This window comes from Carcharodon carcharias, chromosome 14 (assembly GCF_017639515.1).
Source record: "Carcharodon carcharias isolate sCarCar2 chromosome 14, sCarCar2.pri, whole genome shotgun sequence".
NCBI lineage: Eukaryota > Metazoa > Chordata > Chondrichthyes > Lamniformes > Lamnidae > Carcharodon > Carcharodon carcharias.
This window is the reverse complement of record NC_054480.1, coordinates 148,251,736-148,275,484: the sequence shown is the minus strand read 5'-3', so window position 1 is coordinate 148,275,484 and position 23,749 is coordinate 148,251,736. Positions and strand designations below refer to the sequence as shown.

Sequence of the window (23,749 nt, the reverse complement as noted above, 5' to 3'; positions counted from 1 at the left end):
CCCCCTCCCCCCCCCCCGTGAGAGACACTGACCCCCCCTCCCCCTCCCCCCCCCCCCGTGAGAGACACTGACCCCCCCTCCCCCCCCGTGAGAGACACTGACCCCCCCTCCCCCCCGTGAGAGACACTGACCCCCCCTCCCCCCCCGTGAGAGACACTGACCCCCCCTCCCCCTCCCTGTGTGAGACACTGACCCCCCTTCCCCTCCCCCCCGTGAGAGACTGACCCCCCTCCCCTCCCCCCCCCGTGTGAGACACTGACCCCCCTCCCCCCCCGTGAGAGACACTGACCCCCCCTCCCCCTCCCCCCCCGTGAGAGACACTGACCCCCCCTCCCCCCCCCGTGAGAGACACTGACCCCCCCTCCCCCCCCCCCCGTGAGAGACACTGACCCCCCCTCCCCCCCCCGTGAGAGACACTGACCCCCCCTCCCCCTCCCTGTGTGAGACACTGACCCCCCTCCCCCTCCCCCCCCGTGAGAGACACTGACCCCCCCTCCCCTCCCCCCCGTGAGAGACACTGACCCCCCCTCCCCCTCCCCCCCCGTGAGAGACACTGACCCCCCTCCCCCTCCCCCCCCGTGAGAGACACTGACCCCCCTCCCCCCCCCCCCCCCGTGAGAGACACTGACCCCCCTCCCCCCCCCGTGAGAGACACTGACCCCCCCTCCCCCTCCCCCCCGTGAGAGACACTGACCCCCCCTCCCCCCCCGTGAGAGACACTGACCCCCCCTCCCCCCCGTGAGAGACACTGACCCCCCCTCCCCCCCCCGTGAGAGACACTGACCCCCCCTCCCCCTCCCGTGAGAGACACTGACCCCCCCTCCCCCCCCCCCCGTGAGAGACACTGACCCCCCCTCCCCCCCCGTGAGAGACACTGACCCCCCCTCCCCCTCCCTGTGTGAGACACTGACCCCCCTCCCCCCTCCCCCCCCGTGAGAGACACTGACCCCCCCTCCCCCTCCCCCCCGTGAGAGACACTGACCCCCCCTCCCCCTCCCCCCCCGTGAGAGACACTGACCCCCCTCCCCCTCCCCCCCCGTGAGAGACACTGACCCCCCTCCCCCCCCCCCCGTGAGAGACACTGACCCCCCTCCCCCCCCCACCCCGTGAGAGACACTGACCCCCCTCCCCCCCCCGTGAGAGACACTGACCCCCCCTCCCCCTCCCCCCCCGTGAGAGACACTGACCCCCCCTCCCCCTCCCCCCCGTGAGAGACACTGACCCCCCTCCCCCTCCCACCCGTGAGAGACTGACCCCCCCCTCCCCCTCCCCCCGTGAGAGACTGACCCCCCCCTCCCCTCCCCCTCCCCCGTGAGAGACTGACCCCCCCTCCCCCTCCCCCCCCCCCGTGAGAGACTGACCCCCCCTCCCCCTCCCCCCCGTGAGAGACACTGACCCCCCTCCCCCGTGAGAGACACTGACCCCCCTCCCCCCCCCGTGAGAGACACTGACCCCCCTCCCCTCCCCCACGTGAGAGACTGACCCCCCTCCCCTCCCCCTCCCCCGTGAGAGACACTGACCCCCCTCCCCCCCCCCCCCGTGAGAGACACTGACCCCCCTCCCCCCCCCGTGAGAGACACTGACCCCCCCCCCTCCCGTGAGAGACACTGACCCCCCCTCCCCTCCCCCCCCCGTGAGAGACTGACCCCCCTCCCCTCCCCCTCCCCCGTGAGAGACACTGACCCCCCTCCCCCCCCCCGTGAGAGACACTGACCCCCCTCCCCCCCCCCCGTGAGAGACACTGACCCCCCTCCCCCTCCCCCTCCCCGTGAGAGACACTGACCCCCCTCCCCCGTGAGAGACACTGACCCCACTCCCCCCCCCCCCCGTGAGAGACACTGACCCCCCCCCCCGTGAGAGACACTGACCCCCCCCCCCCCCGTGAGAGACACTGACCCCCTCCCCCCCCCCGTGAGAGACACTGCCCCCCCCCCGTGAGAGACACTGACCCCCCTCCCCCCTCCCGTGAGAGACACTGACCCCCCTTCCCCCCCCGTGAGAGACAGTGACCCCCTCCCCCCCCCCGTGAGAGTCACTGACCCCCCTCCCCCCCCGTGAGAGACACTGACCCCCTCCCCCACCCCCCCGTGAGAGACACTGACCCCCCTCCCCCCCCGTGAGCGATACTGACCCCCCTCCCCCGTGAGAGACACTGACCCCCCCTCCCTGTGAGAGACACTGACCCCCCTCCCTCCCCGTGAGAGACAGTGACCCCCCCTCCCCCCCCGTGAGAGACACTGACCCCCTCCCCCCCGTGAGAGACACTTACTCCCCTCCCCCCCCGTGAGAGACACTTACTCCCCTCCCCCCCCGTGAGAGACACTGACTCTCCTCCCCCCCGTGAGAGACACTGACTCCCCTCCCCCGTGAGAGACACTGACTCCCCTCCCCCCCGTGAGAGACACTGACCCCCCCTTCCCCCCCTCCGTGAGAGACACTGACCCCCCCTCCCTGTGAGAGACACTGACCCCCCTCCCCCCCCGTGAGAGACACTAACAACCCCCCCTCCCTGTGAGAGTCACTGACCCCCCCCCTGTGAGAGACACTGACCCCCCTCCCCCCCCCCGTGAGAGACACTGACCCCCCTCCCCCCCCCGTGAGAGATACTGACCCCCCTCCCCCGTGAGAGACACTGACCCCCCCTCCCTGTGAGAGACACTGACCCCCCTCCCTCCCCGTGAGAGACAGTGACCCCCCCCTCCCCCCCCGTGAGAGACACTGACCCCCTCCCCCCCGTGAGAGACACTGACTCCCCTCCCCCCCCCCGTGAGAGACACTGACTCCCCTCCCCCCCCCCCCCCGTGAGAGACACTGACTCCCCTCCCCCGTGAGAGACACTGACTCCCCTCCCCCCCGTGAGAGACACTGACCCCCCCCTTCCCCCCCTCCGTGAGAGACACTGACCCCCCCCCTCCCTGTGAGAGACACTGACCCCCCTCACCCCCCGTGAGAGACACTAACAACCCCCCCTCCCTGTGAGAGTCACTGACCCCCCCCCCCCGTGAGAGACACTGACCCCCCCTCCCTGTGAGAGACACTAATACCCCCCCCCCGTGAGAGACACTGACCCCCCTCCCCCACTGAGAGACACTAACACCCCCTCCCCCCCGTGAGAGACACTGACCCCCCCCCTCCCTGTGAGAGACACTAATACCCCCCCCCCACCCGTGAGAGACACTGACCCCCCTCCCCCCGTGAGAGACACTGACCCCCCCTCCCTGTGAGAGACACTGCCCCCCCCTCCCTCCCTGTGAGAGACACTAACACCCCTCCCTGTGAGAGACACTGACCCCCCCCCTCCCTGTGAGAGACACTAACACCCCCCCCGTCCCTGTGAGAGACACTGACCCCCCCCTCCCTCCCTGTGAGAGACACTAACACCCCCCCTCCCTGTGAGAGTCACTGACCACCCCCCCCCCCGTGAGAGACACTAACGCCCCCCTCCCCCCTGTGAGAGACACTGACCCCCCCTCCCTCCCGTGAGAGACACTGACCCCCCCCCCCCCCCCGTGAGACACTGACCCCCCTCCCCCCCCTTTTGAGAGACACTGACCCCCCTTCCCCCCCTGTGAGAGACACTGACCCCCCTTTCCCCCCCTGTGAGAGACACTGACCCCCCCTCCCTGTGAGAGACACTAACACCCCCCCTCCCTGTGAGAGACACTGACCCCCCCGTCCCAATCCGGCCATCAACTACCTTCCCCCCCCACCTCCCTGTGAGAGACACTGACCCCCCCCCCCCCGCCCCAATCCGGCCATCAACTACCCTCCCTGTGAGAGACACTGACTCCCCCCTCCTCCCTGTGAGAGACACTGACCCCCCCTCCTCCCTGTGAGAGACACTGACTCCCCCTCCTCCCTGTGAGAGACACTGACCCCCCCCTCCTCCCTGTGAGAGACACTGACCCCCCCTCCTCCCTGTGAGAGACACTGACCCCCCCTCCTCCCTGTGAGAGACACTGACCCCCCCCTCCTCCCTGTGAGAGACATTGACCCCCCTCCCCCTCCCCCCCGTCCCTGTGAGAGACACTGACCCCCCTCCCCCACTGAGAGACACTAACACCCCCTCCCCCCCGTGAGAGACACTGACCCCCCCCTCCCTGTGAGAGACACTAATACCCCCCCCACCCGTGAGAGACACTGACCCCCCTCCCCCCGTGAGAGACACTGACCCCCCCTCCCTGTGAGAGACACTGCCCCCCCCCTCCCTCCCTGTGAGAGACACTAACACCCCTCCCTGTGAGAGACACTGACCCCCCCCCTCCCTGTGAGAGACACTAATACCCCTCCCCCCGTGAGAGACACTGACCCCCCCTCCCTGTGAGAGACACTGCCCCCCCCTCCCTCCCTGTGAGAGACACTAACACCCCTCCCTGTGAGAGACACTGACCCCCCCCCTCCCTGTGAGAGACACTAATACCCCCCCCCCGTGAGAGACACTGACCCCCCTCCCCCACTGAGAGACACTAACACCCCCTCCCCCCCGTGAGAGACACTGACCCCCCCCTCCCTGTGAGAGACACTAATACCCCCCCCCACCCGTGAGAGACACTGACCCCCCTCCCCCCGTGAGAGACACTGACCCCCCCCTCCCTGTGAGAGACACTGCCCCCCCCTCCCTCCCTGTGAGAGACACTAACACCCCTCCCTGTGAGAGACACTGACCCCCCCCCCTCCCTGTGAGAGACACTAACACCCCCCCGTCCCTGTGAGAGACACTGACCCCCCCCCCTCCCTCCCTGTGAGAGACACTAACACCCCCCCTCCCTGTGAGAGTCACTGACCACCCCCCCCCCCGTGAGAGACACTAACGCCCCCCTCCCCCCTGTGAGAGACACTGACCCCCCCTCCCTCCCGTGAGAGACACTGACCCCCCCCCCCCCCGTGAGACACTGACCCCCCTCCCCCCCCCTTTTGAGAGACACTGACCCCCCTTCCCCCCCTGTGAGAGACACTGACCCCCCTTTCCCCCCCTGTGAGAGACACTGACCCCCCCTCCCTGTGAGAGACACTAACACCCCCCCTCCCTGTGAGAGACACTGACCCCCCCGCCCCAATCCGGCCATCAACTACCTTCCCCCCCCACCTCCCTGTGAGAGACACTGACCCCCCCCCCCCCCGCCCCAATCCGGCCATCAACTACCCTCCCTGTGAGAGACACTGACTCCCCCCTCCTCCCTGTGAGAGACACTGACCCCCCCCTCCTCCCTGTGAGAGACACTGACTCCCCCTCCTCCCTGTGAGAGACACTGACCCCCCCCTCCTCCCTGTGAGAGACACTGACCCCCCCTCCTCCCTGTGAGAGACACTGACCCCCCCTCCTCCCTGTGAGAGACACTGACCCCCCCCTCCTCCCTGTGAGAGACATTGACCCCCCTCCCCCTCCCCCCCGTCCCTGTGAGAGACACTGACCCCCTCGCCCCAATCCGGCCATCAACTACCCTCCCCCCCCCTCCCTGTGAGAGACACTGACCCCCCCCCCTCCATCCGGCCATCAACTACCCTCCCCCCCCCCTTCCCTGTGAGAGACACTGACCACCCCCCCGCCCCAATCCAGCCATCAACTACCCTCCCCCCCCCCTCCCTGTGAGAGACGCTACCCCTCCATCCGGCCATCAACTCCCTCCCTCCCTGTGGGAGACACTAAACCCACCCCCCCCCCCCCAACATCAACCTGTCAGCAACTCCCTCCCTCCCTGTGGGAGGCACCAAACCCCACCCCCCATCAACCTGTCAGCAATGCCAGGGCCACAGCAACACAGCCTCTGTCACATTGCAGACGTCACAGTTAATTATGGATGGGAAGCCTTTATTTAAAAATAAATAATGAACAGTTTATTTCCTGCTGTTTCTTCTAATTACCAGGCAGAGATTTAGAACTGGCTGTCATCTGCAGATAGCCTGAATTCAAGCAGGACGGTTTGTCTGTGGTAGGAATTACACCCTCACTGATCACAGCCCTGTTTACGCCAGCTAGACCTGGTGGCTTTTATTTAAGCAGCAGGAGAAAATAGATTGTGTATTCATGGACTCCTCTCTGATTTATTCTAAGTTACCCAGCAGAAAATCCACAATAATATGTTATAAGGAAGTTTGGAAGGAAAATATAATGGTTGTCATTGGGTATAAATGAATGTTCTGCTATGAAAGGCAAAAGCTGAATCTATTAAAAAGGCTGAAACAGGACTGATACTGGTTTTTAAAACACCACTAGATACAGATAAGCTTTTTATACTGAACCAAAATAACAAGTACTGTCTAAAACAGTTTTCTGATTTAAAACAAGCAGAGGGCACAAGCTGATGATGAGACAGAAATGAATGAAAACGGTTTAATTGGATATTTTATGTGAATTGACTGATTGGCTCTCTTTCTCCCTACTTTCATGTTTTAAAGATAAACTTTGAACAGAATATTTTACATTTACAATAAAGTTAATTGTTTTGTCACTCCAGTGTTAAATTGTAACTAAATGCATTTACACAGCCAGTTGAGGATATTTTCCTGCCAGGAGTCTGGGTTTGATTTAAACCTGGGTCCCAGAAGTGAAAGACTAGTGTCTAACCCATTGCACTATACAATCCTGCTGTGTTTTTACTTTTTTTTGTCACATAACATCTTAAATGCTGAAGAAGATTTTGCAATGTGTGTATAGAAGTAATTCAATAACTGGTTGAGCTTTAGGACTGGTAATATATTAAGATTAATAATTTAACTGATATTAATTTAAATAGGATGACTTACCTACTGCCAGAAGCCAAATACAAGAGCAGTAAAGCCAAGTAGTTGCTAATGTACTATTTTATTTTAGGTCAGTCACGCAGGCAGTGTATTCCAATGTGGCCTAATCTGCCCCACAATAAACTGATGGTTTAGTGCAAGGCTGACTTCCTTGTATTAAATAGATAAATAGAGTAATTAGGAACATAGATAAATAATGACCATTGTTCTCTGTTAAAGGAGGGAGGTGTCATAACCATAGTCTGATTATAACTAAAATGTTTGACTCAAAATGTTAAACCTTCCGAAGTAGAAGAGATGTCTCTTTAATAATACAATAGGAAAAACAGACAGTGAACTCTCGTTTTCTCTACCCCCCCCCCCTCCCCCCGCATTTCTTTCCTGGCTTACACGGTAAAATTAATAATTGACAATGGAGAAATAATATACCATTGCATGTCTGCAGGTTCTGTGTAGTTCTGGTGTATAGGGTTCTAAGAAAGCAAGATTACTTAGCTTCAAAAGCATCACATCTGAATTTGTTCTCATTGAGAATCTCTAAAACAAACATTGGTCATTACCTGCCTTAGTTTTGTATTCTCAACCTGTATCGAACTTTGATGTCAATGAGAATTTCTGAAGTATGGTGCAGAAATAACGGCTGAATTTCATGGTCTGCAGTGATATCATCAAGCTGGGTGAGCAGCCAATCACATCAAAGTATTCTCGGACAGCAGACCAGGAAGTGAAAACCACTGAATCCCTTTTTGTTTATAATTTTTAAATTTTACAGGTAGTGAAATAAATGATTGGGTCATACATATGGGATTAAGGTAGAAGCTAAAATACTACAAACTTTTTTTAAGTATGTGGAATTGCTTAATCATAATGGAGAAATTTGAAATTCAGCAAATATAAAATTACTCTTTCGGGGCCAGTGAAACTCCTTAGCAGTATTTATGAACTTTGCCATTAAAAACTCAGCTACACATCATTCAACAAGGTGTAACTTTTCAAGGGTTTTTACTGTGAGACTAAGAGTGGAAGTTCTCCTCAATTTAATGATTTCTAATTGATTGCAGTCTACAACAGCATGTCCTCTGGAGTAGAGTCACTGACATAAACTTCTGGACTTCTGCATTCAAATGCACATATGCATACAAGATACTGAAGGGGTTTGACACGGTAGACATTGAGAAGTTGTTTCCACTGAGTGGGGACTCCAAAGCTCAGTCTCAGGATAAGGGACCTATCATTTAGGATTTAGATGAGGAGAAATTTCTTCACTCAAAAGGTTGTGAATCTTTGGAATTATTTGCCCCAGAGGATTGTGGATGCTCCATTGTTGAATATATTTAAGACTCAGACAGATTTTTGGTGTCTCAGAGAACCAAGGAGTGTGGGGAGTGGGTGGAAAAGTGGAATTGAAATCCAAGGTCAGCCATGATCATATTGAATGGCGGAGCAGGCTCCATGAGCTGTATGGTCTACTCATGTTCCTATCTCTTGTGTTCTTGTGCATATTCCAGATGTTGCTGTCAGCTCAGAAATCAAAATCTCAGCAATAATTTATAATAAAGCTGTAGCAGTTGGTGGCTAGGAGCAAGCAGTTGATTTCTGGGTACCTGAGTACCTGGGCATGAAAGCTAATAAAAACAGTTAGGGTTCCCTCTCCACATTGCTATCCAATGACTTTGGCTGGAAAATTCATTTGTGGATGTTGGGTAAAAATAGATTTTGCTTTCCATCTTGGCTCAAACATTGAGCATCCGCTTTGTCAAGATACCAGAGTTCTTGAGTTGTCTACACCTCAGCATGAGTGGCTGCCTTTCAGAGGGTAAGGAAGAAAATCGGATGGGGCTGCAAGTGGGGAATCTCTTATAAATCAACTACCTTAAGGTACTAACACTAATTTTGTATAGAACAGTAAGGACATGAATCATATTCTTTGGCGGATCAGGTGATTATGGTTTATAAACTTGTTTTGATTACTGACAACTTCTATCCTTGACTTTATTCTCTGGTTCATTTAAATATTGTTTATACTTTTTTAAACTTGGAAGTGACATTGTCTGCAGTTTACATTGGGATGGTTCCAGTGTGCCTTAGAGCCATGATGCCTGTACAAGGTTATTGACCAGCTGTGTGACGTTTTTACTGCAGCGTTACAGCAATGCTGTAGTAAGTTGTTGGAATATTGTTTTTTATGTTCAAGTACTGTAAAGTACCCAAGTTTGTTTTTTTTCCTCACTATTGATTTGTTGAAGCTGTTGAGTGGACCATGTCCTTCTACCCCATGACTTGCAGGACAAATTAGGAGTTGCATAGAGTTGGAACAAAATATTTTTACCGAAGGTCAGTGCACCTCCTTCCCTCTGTGGATCATAGCAGCATGTGTCAAATATGCACAAGACAGTTAAGTATAGGGAACAAACTATTTGTTTTGCACAGATGATCAGTCCATACAACACAAAGGATAGCAATTCAGTTTTCTCTCACTCCTCTGTATCTCATTTAACGCTGCAACTTCACCCCTTTTTAAACACTGGTTGCTTACCAACAGCTGATATCTTGTGTATAGACAGTTCTTTGGACTGTCAATTCCTCATAACTCCCTTATGGGATACATCCTGTCTTATAATTATTTAAAAGCATCTATACTTTGCTCTAAAGTTCTTCATTAATTACCCATGATTGATGTCTGTTCTGGCCAGCCTGTCCTTGCATTCCACTTGATAGCCAGAAATCTAGAGTGGAACAGAACTCCTTGTTTGTATTCCAGTTTCACCTTTCTTTGTTTCCCAACGTCCTGGTGAATCAATCACGCTCAGTTACGATAGTTAATTATGGCTATTAGAGTTCATTATTAACTCAGTTCTCCAACAGGGCCCAGTTCATGTAGCATTTATATTCAGGCATAAGGCAGTCCATCTTTAAGATGCCCTCTCTCATCACTCCTCCCCAACCCAAAAAAAACTATGAAGATCAACATTACATCTGCTAAAACTCTCACATTCATTCAGTTAACATTACAAATAATTGTTCTGTTAATTAATTTAACACATTTTTACCTGCACTTTTTATGCACTAATGGTTAAGTATTAACTCTCATTCTTGACTTCAGTTCTTGCTCCCATTGCTGATTTTACACAGCCCATCCCTGAATGCATTGACTAAACTAAAACAGTGACTACACTCTTAAAGCAATTTATTTGGATTAGTGATTTGGGACATGCTGAGGTTGTGAAAGGCACTGTATAAATAAATGCAAATTCCTTCTTTCTATTGCCTATCTCTAATTTAAAATTAGCAGTGGGGATTTGAATTAAAATCCCAAGTATCGATATCGCAGCACTGGAGGAATGGTGCAATTTCTGTTTGAAATACATTGCTGTAGAGCTGGGTCTCCTATCCTTAGTGATATTGCTTTATTAGAAGGGAAATATGACCGAAGTATCAGCTGACCTTTGTCCCAGCATCCCTCCACCCTTCACACACATTTTTATATCCTGAGGGAGATAAATTTCTAGCTTTATGCATGCATATACACAATAATTATACAACTTAAATCATTTTCCCTCCTCCCACACCCTTGCTTTTATTTTCTTCCTGCTACAGTAACCTCCCAAATGCCATAGATTCACCTTTGACTTACTTAATGCTGCTTTGTAACCATAGAGAAAAAAGAAAACCATCTGTTTAAGATTACCTTTCTCGTTTTTCTTTATCTCCCTTGGTTGACGTGTAATGAAAGTATTTTACCACTGTTTGATACTGCCAATGTGATTATGCAGAGGTTGGAAACTTTTTGTATTGGGTGTGAAGTGAAACCTTAACAATTTAATGCTTTTAGGAAGGGTGGGGAATCACTAATTCTTTTTATGATCCATGAAATATTTCTCAGTATTTTAACTAAAATCCCTATACCCTAGTGCCCATACACTTGCTGAGTTTATTTCCAAGATTTATTTATTTAACACAATGACTCAGCATGTCCTCCCAGCCATCTTAAAGCATTGTCAGCACCAACATGCAAACTGTGTAGGTCAACAGATTATTGAATTAATGACAGGGTTTGTATTTGCCCCTGCAAAGACTGGCAACCATGAGAGCAGAGAGTGTGTCTGACACAAGGTGCATAGTAAGGTGCAAGAACACAAGAATTAGGAGCAGAAGTAGGCCATTTGGCCCCTCAAGCCTGTCCCCGCCAATTGATAAGATTATGGTTGATCTGATTGTGGCCTCAACTCCATTTTCTTGTCTACCTCTCTATAACCTTTGACTCCCTTGTTTATAAAGAATTGGTCTAACTCAGCCTTAATGAGTATCCACAATCTTAGTGTACGAGGAGCATAATATTGAATATCAGCATGAATGAGCATATATTGGAGGCATTTGCTCCCCAGGGGAGCTTCTAAGTTGGAATTAGCTTTCTCAGCAATTTCCAAGAGATGTTTTTTGTAGAGGGTCATACCCAAGTAAATAGGGTGAGCAACATATTTAAGAAGTTGACCATTTAGGTTGAGCTCATGAGAGGCACTAGCATTATACAAGTGAAAAACATAGTGCACAGTCTTTGTGGTTCTTGGTTGAAGACGCTATTTCAGGCATTACTCGGCTGTAAGTTTTTTTTATCATTAATGTGGTCTCTAGGGTGTGATTTCCACAATCTGGTCACAGCTAGATCATTAATATACAGATTAAAAAGGGTTGGTGCTAGGACTGACCCCTGAGGGAGGCCATTGAGATGGTATCTCCATGAGCTTGTGTATGACTCTAAAACCCATAGCCGTACCTCAGCCAAGCAGATGGCTAAGCACAGCAGGACTCTTGATAATTTTGCTAGTAGATCAAGATGAAATATTTGGTTGTCTAGGCAAGCTGCAGATTAAAGCATTCTTCAGGGCAGCCCAACTCTAAAATGATTCAGTAAATCAAGTGGTCAGTTACTCTGATGCTATTTCCTCTCAACGATTGGACTGAGTATTTTGTACCAGCAACAAAGAAATGAGCATAGTGTGAACCTGTTGAACAGAAAAAAAGCTCTTCTGAGAAACATTCCAGCTGGGAGTTTCCCAACTTCGTTAGAATAATGTATTGAAATGACATGTGGGTTTCCCCATACCTTTACTCTCCACAATACATTACTCATTTAATTGGGTAAGAAAATCTGAACTGTATAAATAAAGGAACCTGGAAAACCATACACTATTAACAAAAGCAGCCGTGCAGTGTATAAGCTGTTTGCTGGGATCTTTTTAATTTCAATTTATTGTTACAAATTTTATTTAGAAACATAAAGGAGTATAATATTAATCTTCAGAAAGGCGATAAGCATGAAGATATTTTCAAATGAAATATGAGTGTTTGAACAAAACCTGGCAGTGGTGGAAGTGAATCATTTGCATAGAAAGGTAGGTGCTTGTATCATTTCTAAGGTGGGGATACTATTTCTCATCTCTAGAAAGTTGTAATAGAGTTCTTCAATGTTAGTCAAAAACCTAGATATTCCGGTTAAAAGGAATTGACAGCTAGGAACAAGTTGGCTCCTGGTTTTAATATAAGATAGGGGCAAGTTTAAAATATCTGATCAGAACTTCGCGATGGCTTCAGCTTTGAAGCCACGTAAACCTGGTTACACTTTAAAGTTTACTTACGATTTAGCGGAGATTTTTAAAAAATTAATATGCTGAAAATAAAAGGCACAAAATACATGCAAATTGTTGCTTAAAGAATCACATTCAGAAAGATCTCTGAACTAAAAGAATGTTTGCAAAAATAGAATGTTGCAGGCGATCTGCCAGAAAAAAGAGCTTTAAAATTGTTACTTCAGATACTGAAGCAGTCCATGTCCAAATACAGAAAGACCTGGACAATTTCCAAGCTTGGGCTGACAATTGGCAAGCTACATTCATGCCACATAAGTGCCAGGCAATGGCCATCTCCAGCAAGAGAGAATCTGACCTTCATCCCAAGTTTTCCAAGGCATTACCATTGCTGAATCCTCCACTATCAATATCCTGGGGGTTACTGTTGATCAGATACTGTAGCTACAAGAGCAGGTCAGAGGTTAGGAATCCTGCGGTGAGAAACTCAACTCCTGACTCTCCAAAGCCTGTCTGCCATCTACAAAGCACAAGTCAGGAGTGTGATAGAATACTCTCCACTTGCCTGGATGAGTGCAGCTCCCACAACACTCAAGAAGCTTGACACCATCCAGGACAAAGCAACCTCAAAAAAGGCTCCTTAGGCAGCACCTTCCAAACCCATGACAGCTACCATCTAGAAGGACAAGGGCAGCAGATACATGGGAACACCACCACCTCGAAGTTCCTCTCCAAGTCACTTATCATCCTGACTTGGAAATATATCACTGTTACTTCACTGTCGCTGGGTCAAAATCCTGGAACTCCCTTCCTAACAGCACTGTGGACTATACCACGTGGACTGCAGCGGTTCAAGAAGGCAGCTCACTACCACCTTCTCAAGGGTAATTGGGGATGGGCAATAAATGTTGGCCTAGCCAGCGACACCCACATAACCTAAATGAATTTTTTAAAAACTTCTACATGTTTGGGCATTCAATAGTTATCAGTAAATAGCTAATGTGCAATAAAAATTAAAGTCAATTGCATGAAAACGAGCATCCCACTTCAGGAATATGACTAAAATGCTGCTTTTTTTTTTAAGTTCATTTGTAATTAAGTTTTGAAAGATCCTTGCTGCACATAGCAAAATACTTGTTTTCTGAGTACCCAACGTTTCCAGAACCAAGATAAAAGCAAAATACTGCTGACGTTGGAAATCTGAAACAAAACAAAAATTGCTGGAAAAAACTCAGCAGGTCTGACAGCATCTGTAGAGAGAAAGACAGAGTTAACATTTTGAGTCCGTATGACTTCTTCAGAACCAAAGAGAAGTAGAGATGTAGTGAAATATATACTGTTTAAGGGGGTGGGGGGGGGTGGGGACAGGTGAAGCTGGATAGAAGGCCAGTGATAGGTGGAGGCAAAGGAGAGATTGCAAAAGATGTCATACACAAAAGGTCGAAGGGGTGTTGATGGTGGTGATACTGGCTAAAGGAGGTGCAAATGGTGACATTAAGAGTAGAAAGCAGGATGAGCAAGTGACAGATGGCCCTGGTGGGGGTGGGTTGGGAGGAGGGGATGATGTGGGAGAAAAGATCAAAATAGGCTAAAAGGTGGGGATACAACAATGAATGGAAATAAATTTTTAAAATAATAATAATAGAAACAGGTGGGGGAAAAAGGAGTGTATATATAGAAATTTAAAAATAAAAATTTGAAAAAAAGTGGATCAAAATGCAGACTGGGAGACCACTTTGCAGAACACCTTCGGTCTGTCCGCAAGTATTACCCAGACCTCCCTGTCACTTGCCATTTCAACACACTCTCATGCCCACATGTCTGTCCTTGGCTTGCTGCAATGTTCCAGTGAAGCTCAACGCAAACTGGAGGAACAGCACCTCATCTTCCGACTAGGCACTTTACAGCCTTCCGGACTGAATATTGAGTTCAACAATATTAGATCATGAACTGTCCCTTCCATCCTCACCCCTTTTTGATCCCCTTTTTTCAAATATTTATTTTTAAATTTCTATATATACACATTTTCCTCACCTATTTCTATTATTATTTTAAAATTTATTTCCATTCATTGTTTTATCCCCACCTTTTAGCCTATTTTGATCTTTCCTCCCACATTGTCCCCTTCCCCCACCCCACCCCCACCAGGGCCATCTGTCACTTGCTCATCCTGCTTTCTACTCTTAATGTCACCATTAGCACCTCCTTTAGCCAGTATCACCACTGGCTTCGACCTTTTTTTTATGACATCTTTTGCGATCTCTCCTTTGCCTCCACCTATCACTGGCCTTCTATCCAGCTTCACCTGTCTCTCCCCCCCCCCCCCCCCCCCCCCCCCCCAAACAGTATATATTTCACCACATTCCTACTTCTCTTTAGTTCTGAAGAGTAATACGGACTCGAAACATTAACTCTGTCTTTCTGTCCACAGATGTTGTCAGACCTGCTGAGTTTCTCCAGCAATTTTTGTTTTTGTTTCCAGAACCAAGCCATAGATCACAGTATAGGGAGAATTAGGTGTCCTAAACTGCTCACACTACTCAAACTGTGGCCTAACATCTTGTATAAATTCAGTTTAGCTTGTTTGCTGAACTGTAGCTCAAAGTGACACATTGTGTTCAGAAAAGATGGGGTGAAAGGGGAGAAAAGACAGGAAAAATAAATTGCCCAGTGCAGTAACATAATTTTTCCTGTATTCTCAAGTCATCTGCCATGCATGTATGCATGACATGCAGTGACGTGCTCCAAGTTAAAAATCACAAGGGAAGTACCAACAGTGAATGTGAATCCCCTTTAATTCCTTTAAAGGTGCAGTATTCTACTTGTTTGCTTTTGTTCAGTTTAAGAAGTTGAAAATGAAACAAGTGCTAATCTCTATATACATTGGTGTATTTAGAAGCAGCTCTGTCACTATTGTAAAGTAAATAATTTTTGAATGTATTATAGACTGTATTATAGACTGTCTAATAAGGGTATGTGCTTCAGTGTGATTTGTATGTTCTTCCATATGGGGCCCATAAAAGGGTTAGAAAAATGAAGACTAACTTGAAATACTACAAACTAAATTTGTGAAGTGTTGTTGACTGGAATAGATAGGTTTTGCAGATAACAACATAAAATTGTACTGTGATATTAAATTATACTATGACTTATGTTCTATTTTCCACATTTTTCACAGAATTGAAGACTTGTTGAATGCAAGCAACTCTACAACACATATATTTTAGGTTTGCAAGCAACATAAATTGCCTTGAGTGCCAGCCCTCTATTGTGAAGATTATCGTTCTTGCAGCTTTTCACGGACCATTGCAAAGATTTTAATATGGCTGTGGCTTTGAAACAGGTTTTCAATAAAGACAAGACTTTTCGCCCCAAACGCAAATTTGAGCCAGGCACGCAGAGGTTTGAATTGCATAAAAGGGCACAAGCATCGCTAAATGCCGGTCTAGATTTGAAATTGGCAGTGCAGCTCCCTTCAAACGAGGATCTCAATGACTGGGTAGCTGTACATGTGGTAGATTTTTTTAACCGTATTAATCTGATTTATGGAACTGTATCAGAATTCTGCACTAATAGCACATGCCCTATCATGTCAGGAGGACCTCGATATGAATACAGATGGCAAGATGAGGATAAATACAAAAAACCTACTGCACTGTCAGCACCACAATACATGAGTCGCCTTATGGATTGGATTGAAACCCAAGTGAACAATGAGAACATATTTCCAACCAATGTTGGTGAGTTGAAACAATCAAATACTGCTATTTGATTTTGCTTTTTGTTTATTCTTTATCAATTTTCCCTGAGAAAATGTCATTTTGCACATCTCACTAAGGCACAACTGTATCAATAGGCCAAAAGAAATGGCTTCAGTTTTTTGTATGGACTTTGTAGATGACAGGTATTTAAGTGATTCAGTCACCTTAGGAAAATCATTGATTCCATTTAAATATAGATTGATGGAAAAGGGGGCAGTTGCATTGAAGCCTATACACACTACATGTGAATTTATGAAACAATGTCTGATGACAGAAAGTTTTAAATCAGTGACGTTGGTTGACGCGCTATCATTTCAATATTGATCTCTTGGTTGCTGTGCCCTTATATTTAATCCTATGTAACTTTAAGCGAGTTGACTGCTCTGTGTGAACGGACAATTTGGTACGATTCACTTTGTCGTCTGTGTGTTCGTCAGACTGGAATATTACTGCTGCTGTAAATAGTACATAGACCATAAACTAATTCTACACACAAAACCAAAAATGTTAAAAGTGAAATTGACCAGTAGCTCTATCAGCAACCATCAACATTGAAACAAGAGTAGGCCATTCAGCCTCAAGCCACTTTCGCCATTCAATTAGATCATGGCTGATCTGTACCTTGACTTCATTTATCCACTTTGGCACTGTAACCTTGCACGACAAAAATCTATCAATTCTGGTTATGAAAATTTCAATGGACCTAATGTCAACAACCTTTTGGTGGAGGGAGTACCAGCTTTCCAGTATTCCTTTGTCAAGTTGGATTTGTGCTATTATTGACTTAAAAAGAAAATCCTCCTTAAATCTGAAAGTTTGAATCCTGCAAGACTCTGTTCTGTTTGATGAAATACTAGGTGAGAGATTGGTCAGTTTCACAGTAGCTCAAGCAAATTTACTGTAAAAAGTGCAGGATTTCATATTTTATTTCCAATCTTTATTCACTAAGTACACATAAACTGCACCATGAACTTCAAATGTACTGTAAAGTTCCTGTCTATGCTATATAGACATGTTGGGCTATTGGCACCATTTAGCACTAGCAAGAACATTAACTTAAATTTCTTTCTTTTCTCTCAGGCACTCCCTTTCCAAAGAATTTCCAGCAAGTTTGCAAGAAGATCCTTTCTCGCCTTTTCCGTGTTTTTGTCCACGTGTACATACACCACTTTGACCGGATCAGCTTTATGGGTGCAGAAGCGCACGTTAATACTTGTTACAAACATTTTTACTACTTCGTTAAGGAGTTCAATCTAATAGACAACAAAGAATTAGTACCCCTGGTATGTTCCTTTACAGCTAAATTTACCAGTAAGCTTTGTTTGATAGGTTTTTTTTAACAGAGCAGTGCTTTCTGGTCTGTTAGGCACTCTTTTTAGAAATTTTAAGCACAGTGTAATGCAGTTTATAGGGGATAATAAAATGATGCTTGTGGAAAATGGGACTACATTATGGAGGGTGGTAGGAAGCTGAAGGTGAATTAATGAACTCTGCATATAATGTTTGTAGCTTTGGAAATGTCTCTATACATCACAGGTTTAACCATTTTTGATCAGACAGGTACTTGAACTGCTGAGTATCTACACAGATAGAGTTTTTGTTTGCACTAATTGAGGTTTCATTAGTGAAGCAGATACCTTTTTAAAACAACCTGTCCTGATGTCTCTTTATGTGGCTCAGTGTCAAATTTTATTTGATAACGCTCATGCGAAATGCTTTGTTTTATTACGTTAAAGGTGCTATGTTGAGTACAAATTGATGTTAATACCTTAGAAAGCTTGAATTCCTAGTCGGACAGCAAATGAAAGCTCATAAATGCCTGGTGAGCAACAAAAATTGGCATAAAATATGTGAATATATTACCACCGCCCTGATCACAACATTGGTGAATATTGTACTTCACTGATGGTTCTACCAATTGGATATACAAGTTATTGCAACAGCTTCCAGTCTCACTGCAACCCAACAACATACCAGTCAGCTGAACAGAATCTCATCATATTCATGGAACCATAAATATTAGATAGTCACTAATAAATCTAGGAGGGAAGTCAGAAGAAAAGTTTTACCTATAGGGTCAAGAGAAATTGGAACTCGCTACTTACTACAAGGAGTAGTTGAGGTAGATGCATTTAAGGGGAAGCCTGATGAACACATGAGGGAGAAAGAAATAGGAGGATAGGTTGATAAGATTAATTGAAGTAGGGTTGGGAGGAGGATCATGTGGAGTATAAACACCATGATGGACCATTGGGGCGGAATAGCCTGTTTCTGCCCTGAGATTCTGTATAAACACATGAACAGTCAGAAGAAGCATTTCTTATAAACTAATAAAGTTGAATTTATTGATTAATATCCTGGATGACAGTGAAACCATAATTCAGCAGAGGTGCAGTTGTTGTATAGATGTATTGAGGATATTTACTTTCTCCCAATGCTGAGTAAGCACCTCTTTATATAAAAAAGGGCTTGCAAGCCTGTTTACTAAATTACTTTGAAGCAGTAAGTTGATGTTACATAAAACCAGATGAAATAGACATGTCCGATGTGTGACTTTAATTGGGCCTCCTAATGATTGGAAAAATACTTTTAATGACCATGAATCCAATATGTGAAGCCTTCAACAATTATATTAGCAACTACAATAATTTTATTTTAAATTAAGAACATGCTTGGAATGAGCAGCAGATGGATCAGCACCTGAAAGAAAAGGATAGCATCAAGTTACAACTTAATACTTTCATTTTAGAAATGATGCTTCCTGGTAAAGATCTGCCTTGCCACAATTTACGATTAGTATTTTGTATTAGAGGCTCTACTGCTGTGCGATAGCAAATGACAATTCTACAGGAGCTGAATTAACAATGGAATTGATTAAGTTATTAGTGCATAAATTTACTCCTTAAATTCTTTGTCCAGATCCCAAATGACAGATTTTCTAGTTTATCTAATCAGCTAATTATAAATTTTGTTAATGGTAAATTGATGGCTAGGCCTTATTCCCTGTTTCTCACTGGGAAGGTTTCATATACCAAATAATGGGTAGAATTTAGCCCTTGGCTGGCGGGTGGACAGCTGACCCCTGCCGCTGAAATGGGGCCAGCCGCCATTTTGAGTGGGCGGGCTAATTATGGCCCGCCCAGTGGTCTGCCCGACAGGAAACTCTGTGTGCTTCCTGTGCAGGGGGTGGAGGAATCCCTCAACTGTCAAAGTGCACACTGCTCCCTGAGGCAAAGTCCTGACTCAGGGAGTTTAGTGAAAGGTAAGTAAAGTCAAAAAAATAGAGACATTTTAAAGTTATTAACATGTCCCCCTCATGTGACAATGTCACACGAGATGGGACATGATAACAAACTCATAACATTTATTAAATTTTTACAAAACGGTAATGAAACTTCATCCTGGATGAAGTTTCATTAATAATCTACAGGCCGCTGGGGCTCCTGGCCTGCCCACCAGCCTTAAGTTGGCTGGGCAGGGCATTTAACTATCTTAATGGGCCTGCTAATAGCCTTAATTGGCCATTGACAGGTCGGCAGGCGGACAGCTGATTTCGCTGTCTGCCTGCCTTCCTGAAAATTTGAAGGGAACAGGATGACGTCGGGGATTCCTCCCAATGTCATCCCACGTCATTTTCCCCTCAGCGAGCGGGCCCTGTCCCCAAATCGCCAAGGGGAAAATCCTGGCCAATGAGAGAATTGTTAATTAAAATTCCAACAGTGAGATGGCCTCTCAGCATTAAATCTGTGGATTAAAGTAATTCCAACCTTTGTTAAATGCTGTTATTTGAGTATGTTAGTTAAGTTATGCCCCTTATTGTCCTATCACCTAACACCATCAATTCCCTTTCTTGTGTACTGCTTGATGGCCTGAAGAAGATACAAAGTGCACCAGGTAGTGTTTCTTTTTTTGCTACCTGGTTTCTTTTAATTATATCTGCATTCGTCTTTGTATCACTTTCTTTGAGTTTCTCTACCTTTGTAATTCTGATCCTGCCTCCTTCTTTGACTGACATTTTAGCAACAGCCTTACCAACCAGAAAGTACTGTGGATATTTTTGTGGTGATCTTACCATATAATAATTATATTACCAAGACAATTTCTGGTTGTTAAAACTCCTACCTTTGTGTTTATGTGACAATATATTATTGTTAACGTGATTATAACTCTAGAGCTTTCAAATCAATTAACCAGTTATTAAGTGCAATTACAATTTGCTAGCCAAACTACCAGGTCAGACATCTTCTGGAGTTTGAAAGTTTCGCTTCAGGAAAGGATGAACTCTCGTACTGTCCTTGAAGAACTTTTGCTGGTTCTTTGATAGTTGATAGGTCTATGAAATGTGTTTACATTCTGCAAAAAAGCTACCTTTTTTCATTATATTTTCTGTCTCTTCACTTGGCACCCTTGTTGTCCAAGGGCCGATTATCATGACTCTCCACAAATCTCTGTGCCATGATATTATAGTGTGGCTAGGAGAAGAGCCAGGCTTCAAGAACTACCTCAGCCAGTATGGGGATGGAACCCGTGCCATCAATATTATTAAGCATCATGCTCTAGCCAATTGAGCTGACCTGTTCTGCTTCAGCAAATTAACAAATATTTTAATCACCATGTATTCCAAAAGTCAAGTTAAGCCCCCAAGAAGGCTTAATTAAATGTATAACAAAAACAAAGATAAAAATACCTGGAAAAACTCAGCAGGTCTGACAGCATCTGCGGAGAGGAACACAGTTAACATTTTGAGTCCGTATGACTCTTCAACAGAACTAAGGAAAAATAGTTTACTCTATTTTTCCTTAGTTCTGTTGAAGAGTCATACGGAGTCGAAACATTAACTGTATTCCTCTCCTCAGACGCTGAGTTTTTCCAAGTATTTTTATTTTTGTTTTGGATTTCCAGGATCCTCAGTTTTTTGCTTTTATTTCATTAAATGTATGATTGGCTTGTAGGGCAAGAGAAGAAACATTAATGCAAACCATTCAGTTACATTGTGATTTATTATTCTGGGGCCACAGGATATATTTGAAGTGGCAATTACTAGTGTTATAAAAATAAATTACACTTTAGCCTTGCAATCCTGGGAAAAGATTTTTGTCATGAAAACATTCTGATTGATTTTACTTCTCTTTTGCTACTTCCTCTTAACAGGTGTTTTGCACGCTGAGGCAGTTGTTATCTATTCAGTTTAGTGAGATTGGCTGCATTTGTTGCAGTTCCTATTATTTCATATAGTAAATCATGTGGCAAAAAAGAAATGCTAGAATTATTGGGTGTAGCTATGTTGGTACTTTCCATTAACGTCAACAATAACTCTGGAATTTCCCATTTGCATATTGTTTGTCTTTGTTGTGATTTGTAGTTTCAAAGCACAATTCAGAAAAAGCATTTCGTACTGTTCTCAAATAAATTAGGATATCTAAATCTTATTTTTGTTTTACAAAAGAACCATGGATAGACCATTCGTCCCATTATGCCTGTGCCAGCTGTTTGCTAGAGCAATCCAAAACTAATTGGAATGTTTTGGTCTCTCCCCATAGCCCGGTTTCTTCCTTTGGTTTTAGATAATATTCCCTCAAAAGATGCAATCTTTGACTCAACTCCTCTCTCTGGAAAGTGTTCTGTGTTTCAACAAGTCTGCGTAAATGTTTCCAGACCATCATCGCCCACTAAAATACTATTTTGTCTGTTCTTTTAACAGAAGGAGATGACTATGAAAATGTGCCATTGAAAAGGAACTCCTGACCAGTTATAGAAGAAGCTGTGTCATCCATTTTGTTAATGAAATGGTTTCTGTTATACAAAAACATCCACTTGAAAGAGAAACTCTGTCCTGTTCCAAATAATTATTTACTGATGTTGAAATGTGAAAGATAACAATGCCTAGCATGGAATTTTCTATTGACGCGCAGAACTGTAATGTTTGCAGAAAATTCCAAATGGCACTGAAGCACCTACCTGTAGGGCAGTTAATTGTTTAAATTTCATAACTACTCTAAATTAGATGATTCTGTAGCTATATATGGTGCACAAAATGAAGAGAGAATTATAGCTTTTGTACAATAATTATTTTGCTTGATATAAAGATTTATTGATATTTTTTGCAGTTAATTATGAGTAAAGCACATTTGAATGTTTGAGAGATGATAAGGCACTATATAAGACAAGATAATGCAAGTTTTTTTTTGTCCATACCTTCAGAAATGAATATTTCAATATGTTTACGTTACTCGCACAGTGAATATTGCTGATATGATAACAGTGTCTGGCTGGTGCCAGAAATGTTTTGCAAAATCAATTTGCAATATTCCTCACAGATTTTGCTGTTTTGGGTTTCCTGAACAAATCAGGAATATTAAAAGTTCTTTATAAAAGAAATGACTTATCTCGGTACAATATCACAGTACAATCAACAGTGCTAGCTCGCAGACAATAAAATCTGTAAATTTAGTCCTGATACGGTACATAGAATATTCAACTGAACAGAGAAGCTTGTGGATTTTTTAAAAACTATTTAAAAATGAATGATATACTTTTTTACTGGTATTTCTTGTTTAAAGCTTTAGTGTTCATGAATGCTATAATATGATACAATTTTTCATAATTTTTGGGGAAATCTGTGGTATAAAGAAATTCTCTTTAAACTTGTTATATTTTATATCTTTTTTATCTATTTAGTTTTGGACATTACTTGATGTGCTTTAATTTCTTACTGTCTGGATTATTTGTATCATTTTCTTTGCACTTAATTCTTTGAGGGTGTTTGCTTATAAGATTAATGTGTTATGTTATTAAAACATTCACATCTTAAATTTTTCCTCCTCATTCTTATTGTTGCATGTTCTCTCAAGGGGTGTTTTTTGCAATTGTTCTTAAGGGAACTTGAAAATACGCACTGCTTTTGTGAGAATGAGTGTGAAATAGAATATACATCATAAGATGATGATTCAGACCTTTTAGAATCTCCGGACTTTCACTAACTATTACCTTTTTGTTAATTGCCAGGGACCACTCCCAATGAACTGCGTTCCTTCCATACCGAATTATAAGATCATGAACTTTTGCTATATACATTTGTAGGGATGCAACATCTGTTATCATTTAAGCCATTTCTGTGTTGGTATCCCTTCACAACAATTCTTATTATAGTCCCAATATTGCTGTGTCTTGCGATAGATTTACTCCTTACGAAGCAGTAGGAACCCCTGAACCGTTTACATAGTTTGGCATTATTTAAATACAATGGTTGAGCTGCCAGAGCTAAATGATTACTCACCAATCAGAAGCATAGAACATCTGCACTTCCTCTGCAGAGGCTAAGTAAAAGATGGAGGGAAGGGGGAATCTGTAAGAAAGTCAGACATTGGAGGGGGAGTGCAATTTCTGTGGGATGTGGAGGAACACTACTGGTACTTTGAAAAAAACCAAAAAATGCTGGAAAAACTCAGCAGATCTAACAGCATCTGTGGAGAGAAAGACAGAGTTAACGTTTAGAGTCCATATTACTCTTCTACAGAGCCCAACTAATGGTACTTTGATGCTGAACAGCTTCTAATGATCCCTTTAGGAATCGCTGGCTAGACTGCTCAATACCAAATACCAGTCAGCAGAGCTAGCTTGACATATACTCCTCCCACTGGTAGTAAAAAATTGCAACATAGT

General features: G+C 45.4%; 1 protein-coding gene across 2 annotated transcripts in view; it reads left to right on the top strand.

The window, feature by feature from the left end:
- mob3a (MOB kinase activator 3A) overlaps positions 1–22,899 on the top strand; it is a 44,779-nt gene extending 21,880 nt beyond the window's left edge. Inside the window, exons 2-5 of one of the 2 annotated variants that reach the window (XM_041205342.1) lie at positions 12,013–12,134; positions 15,505–16,066; positions 17,168–17,370; positions 21,789–22,899. In XM_041205342.1, coding sequence (XP_041061276.1) covers positions 15,649–16,066; positions 17,168–17,370; positions 21,789–21,818 — 651 coding nt within the window. In that variant the 5' untranslated portion in view covers positions 12,013–12,134; positions 15,505–15,648 and the 3' untranslated portion in view covers positions 21,819–22,899. The remainder of the gene's footprint in view (positions 1–12,012; positions 12,135–15,504; positions 16,067–17,167; positions 17,371–21,788) is intronic. The other variant, XM_041205343.1, reaches the window with a different exon arrangement.
- The last annotated feature ends 850 nt before the right edge of the window (positions 22,900–23,749 follow it).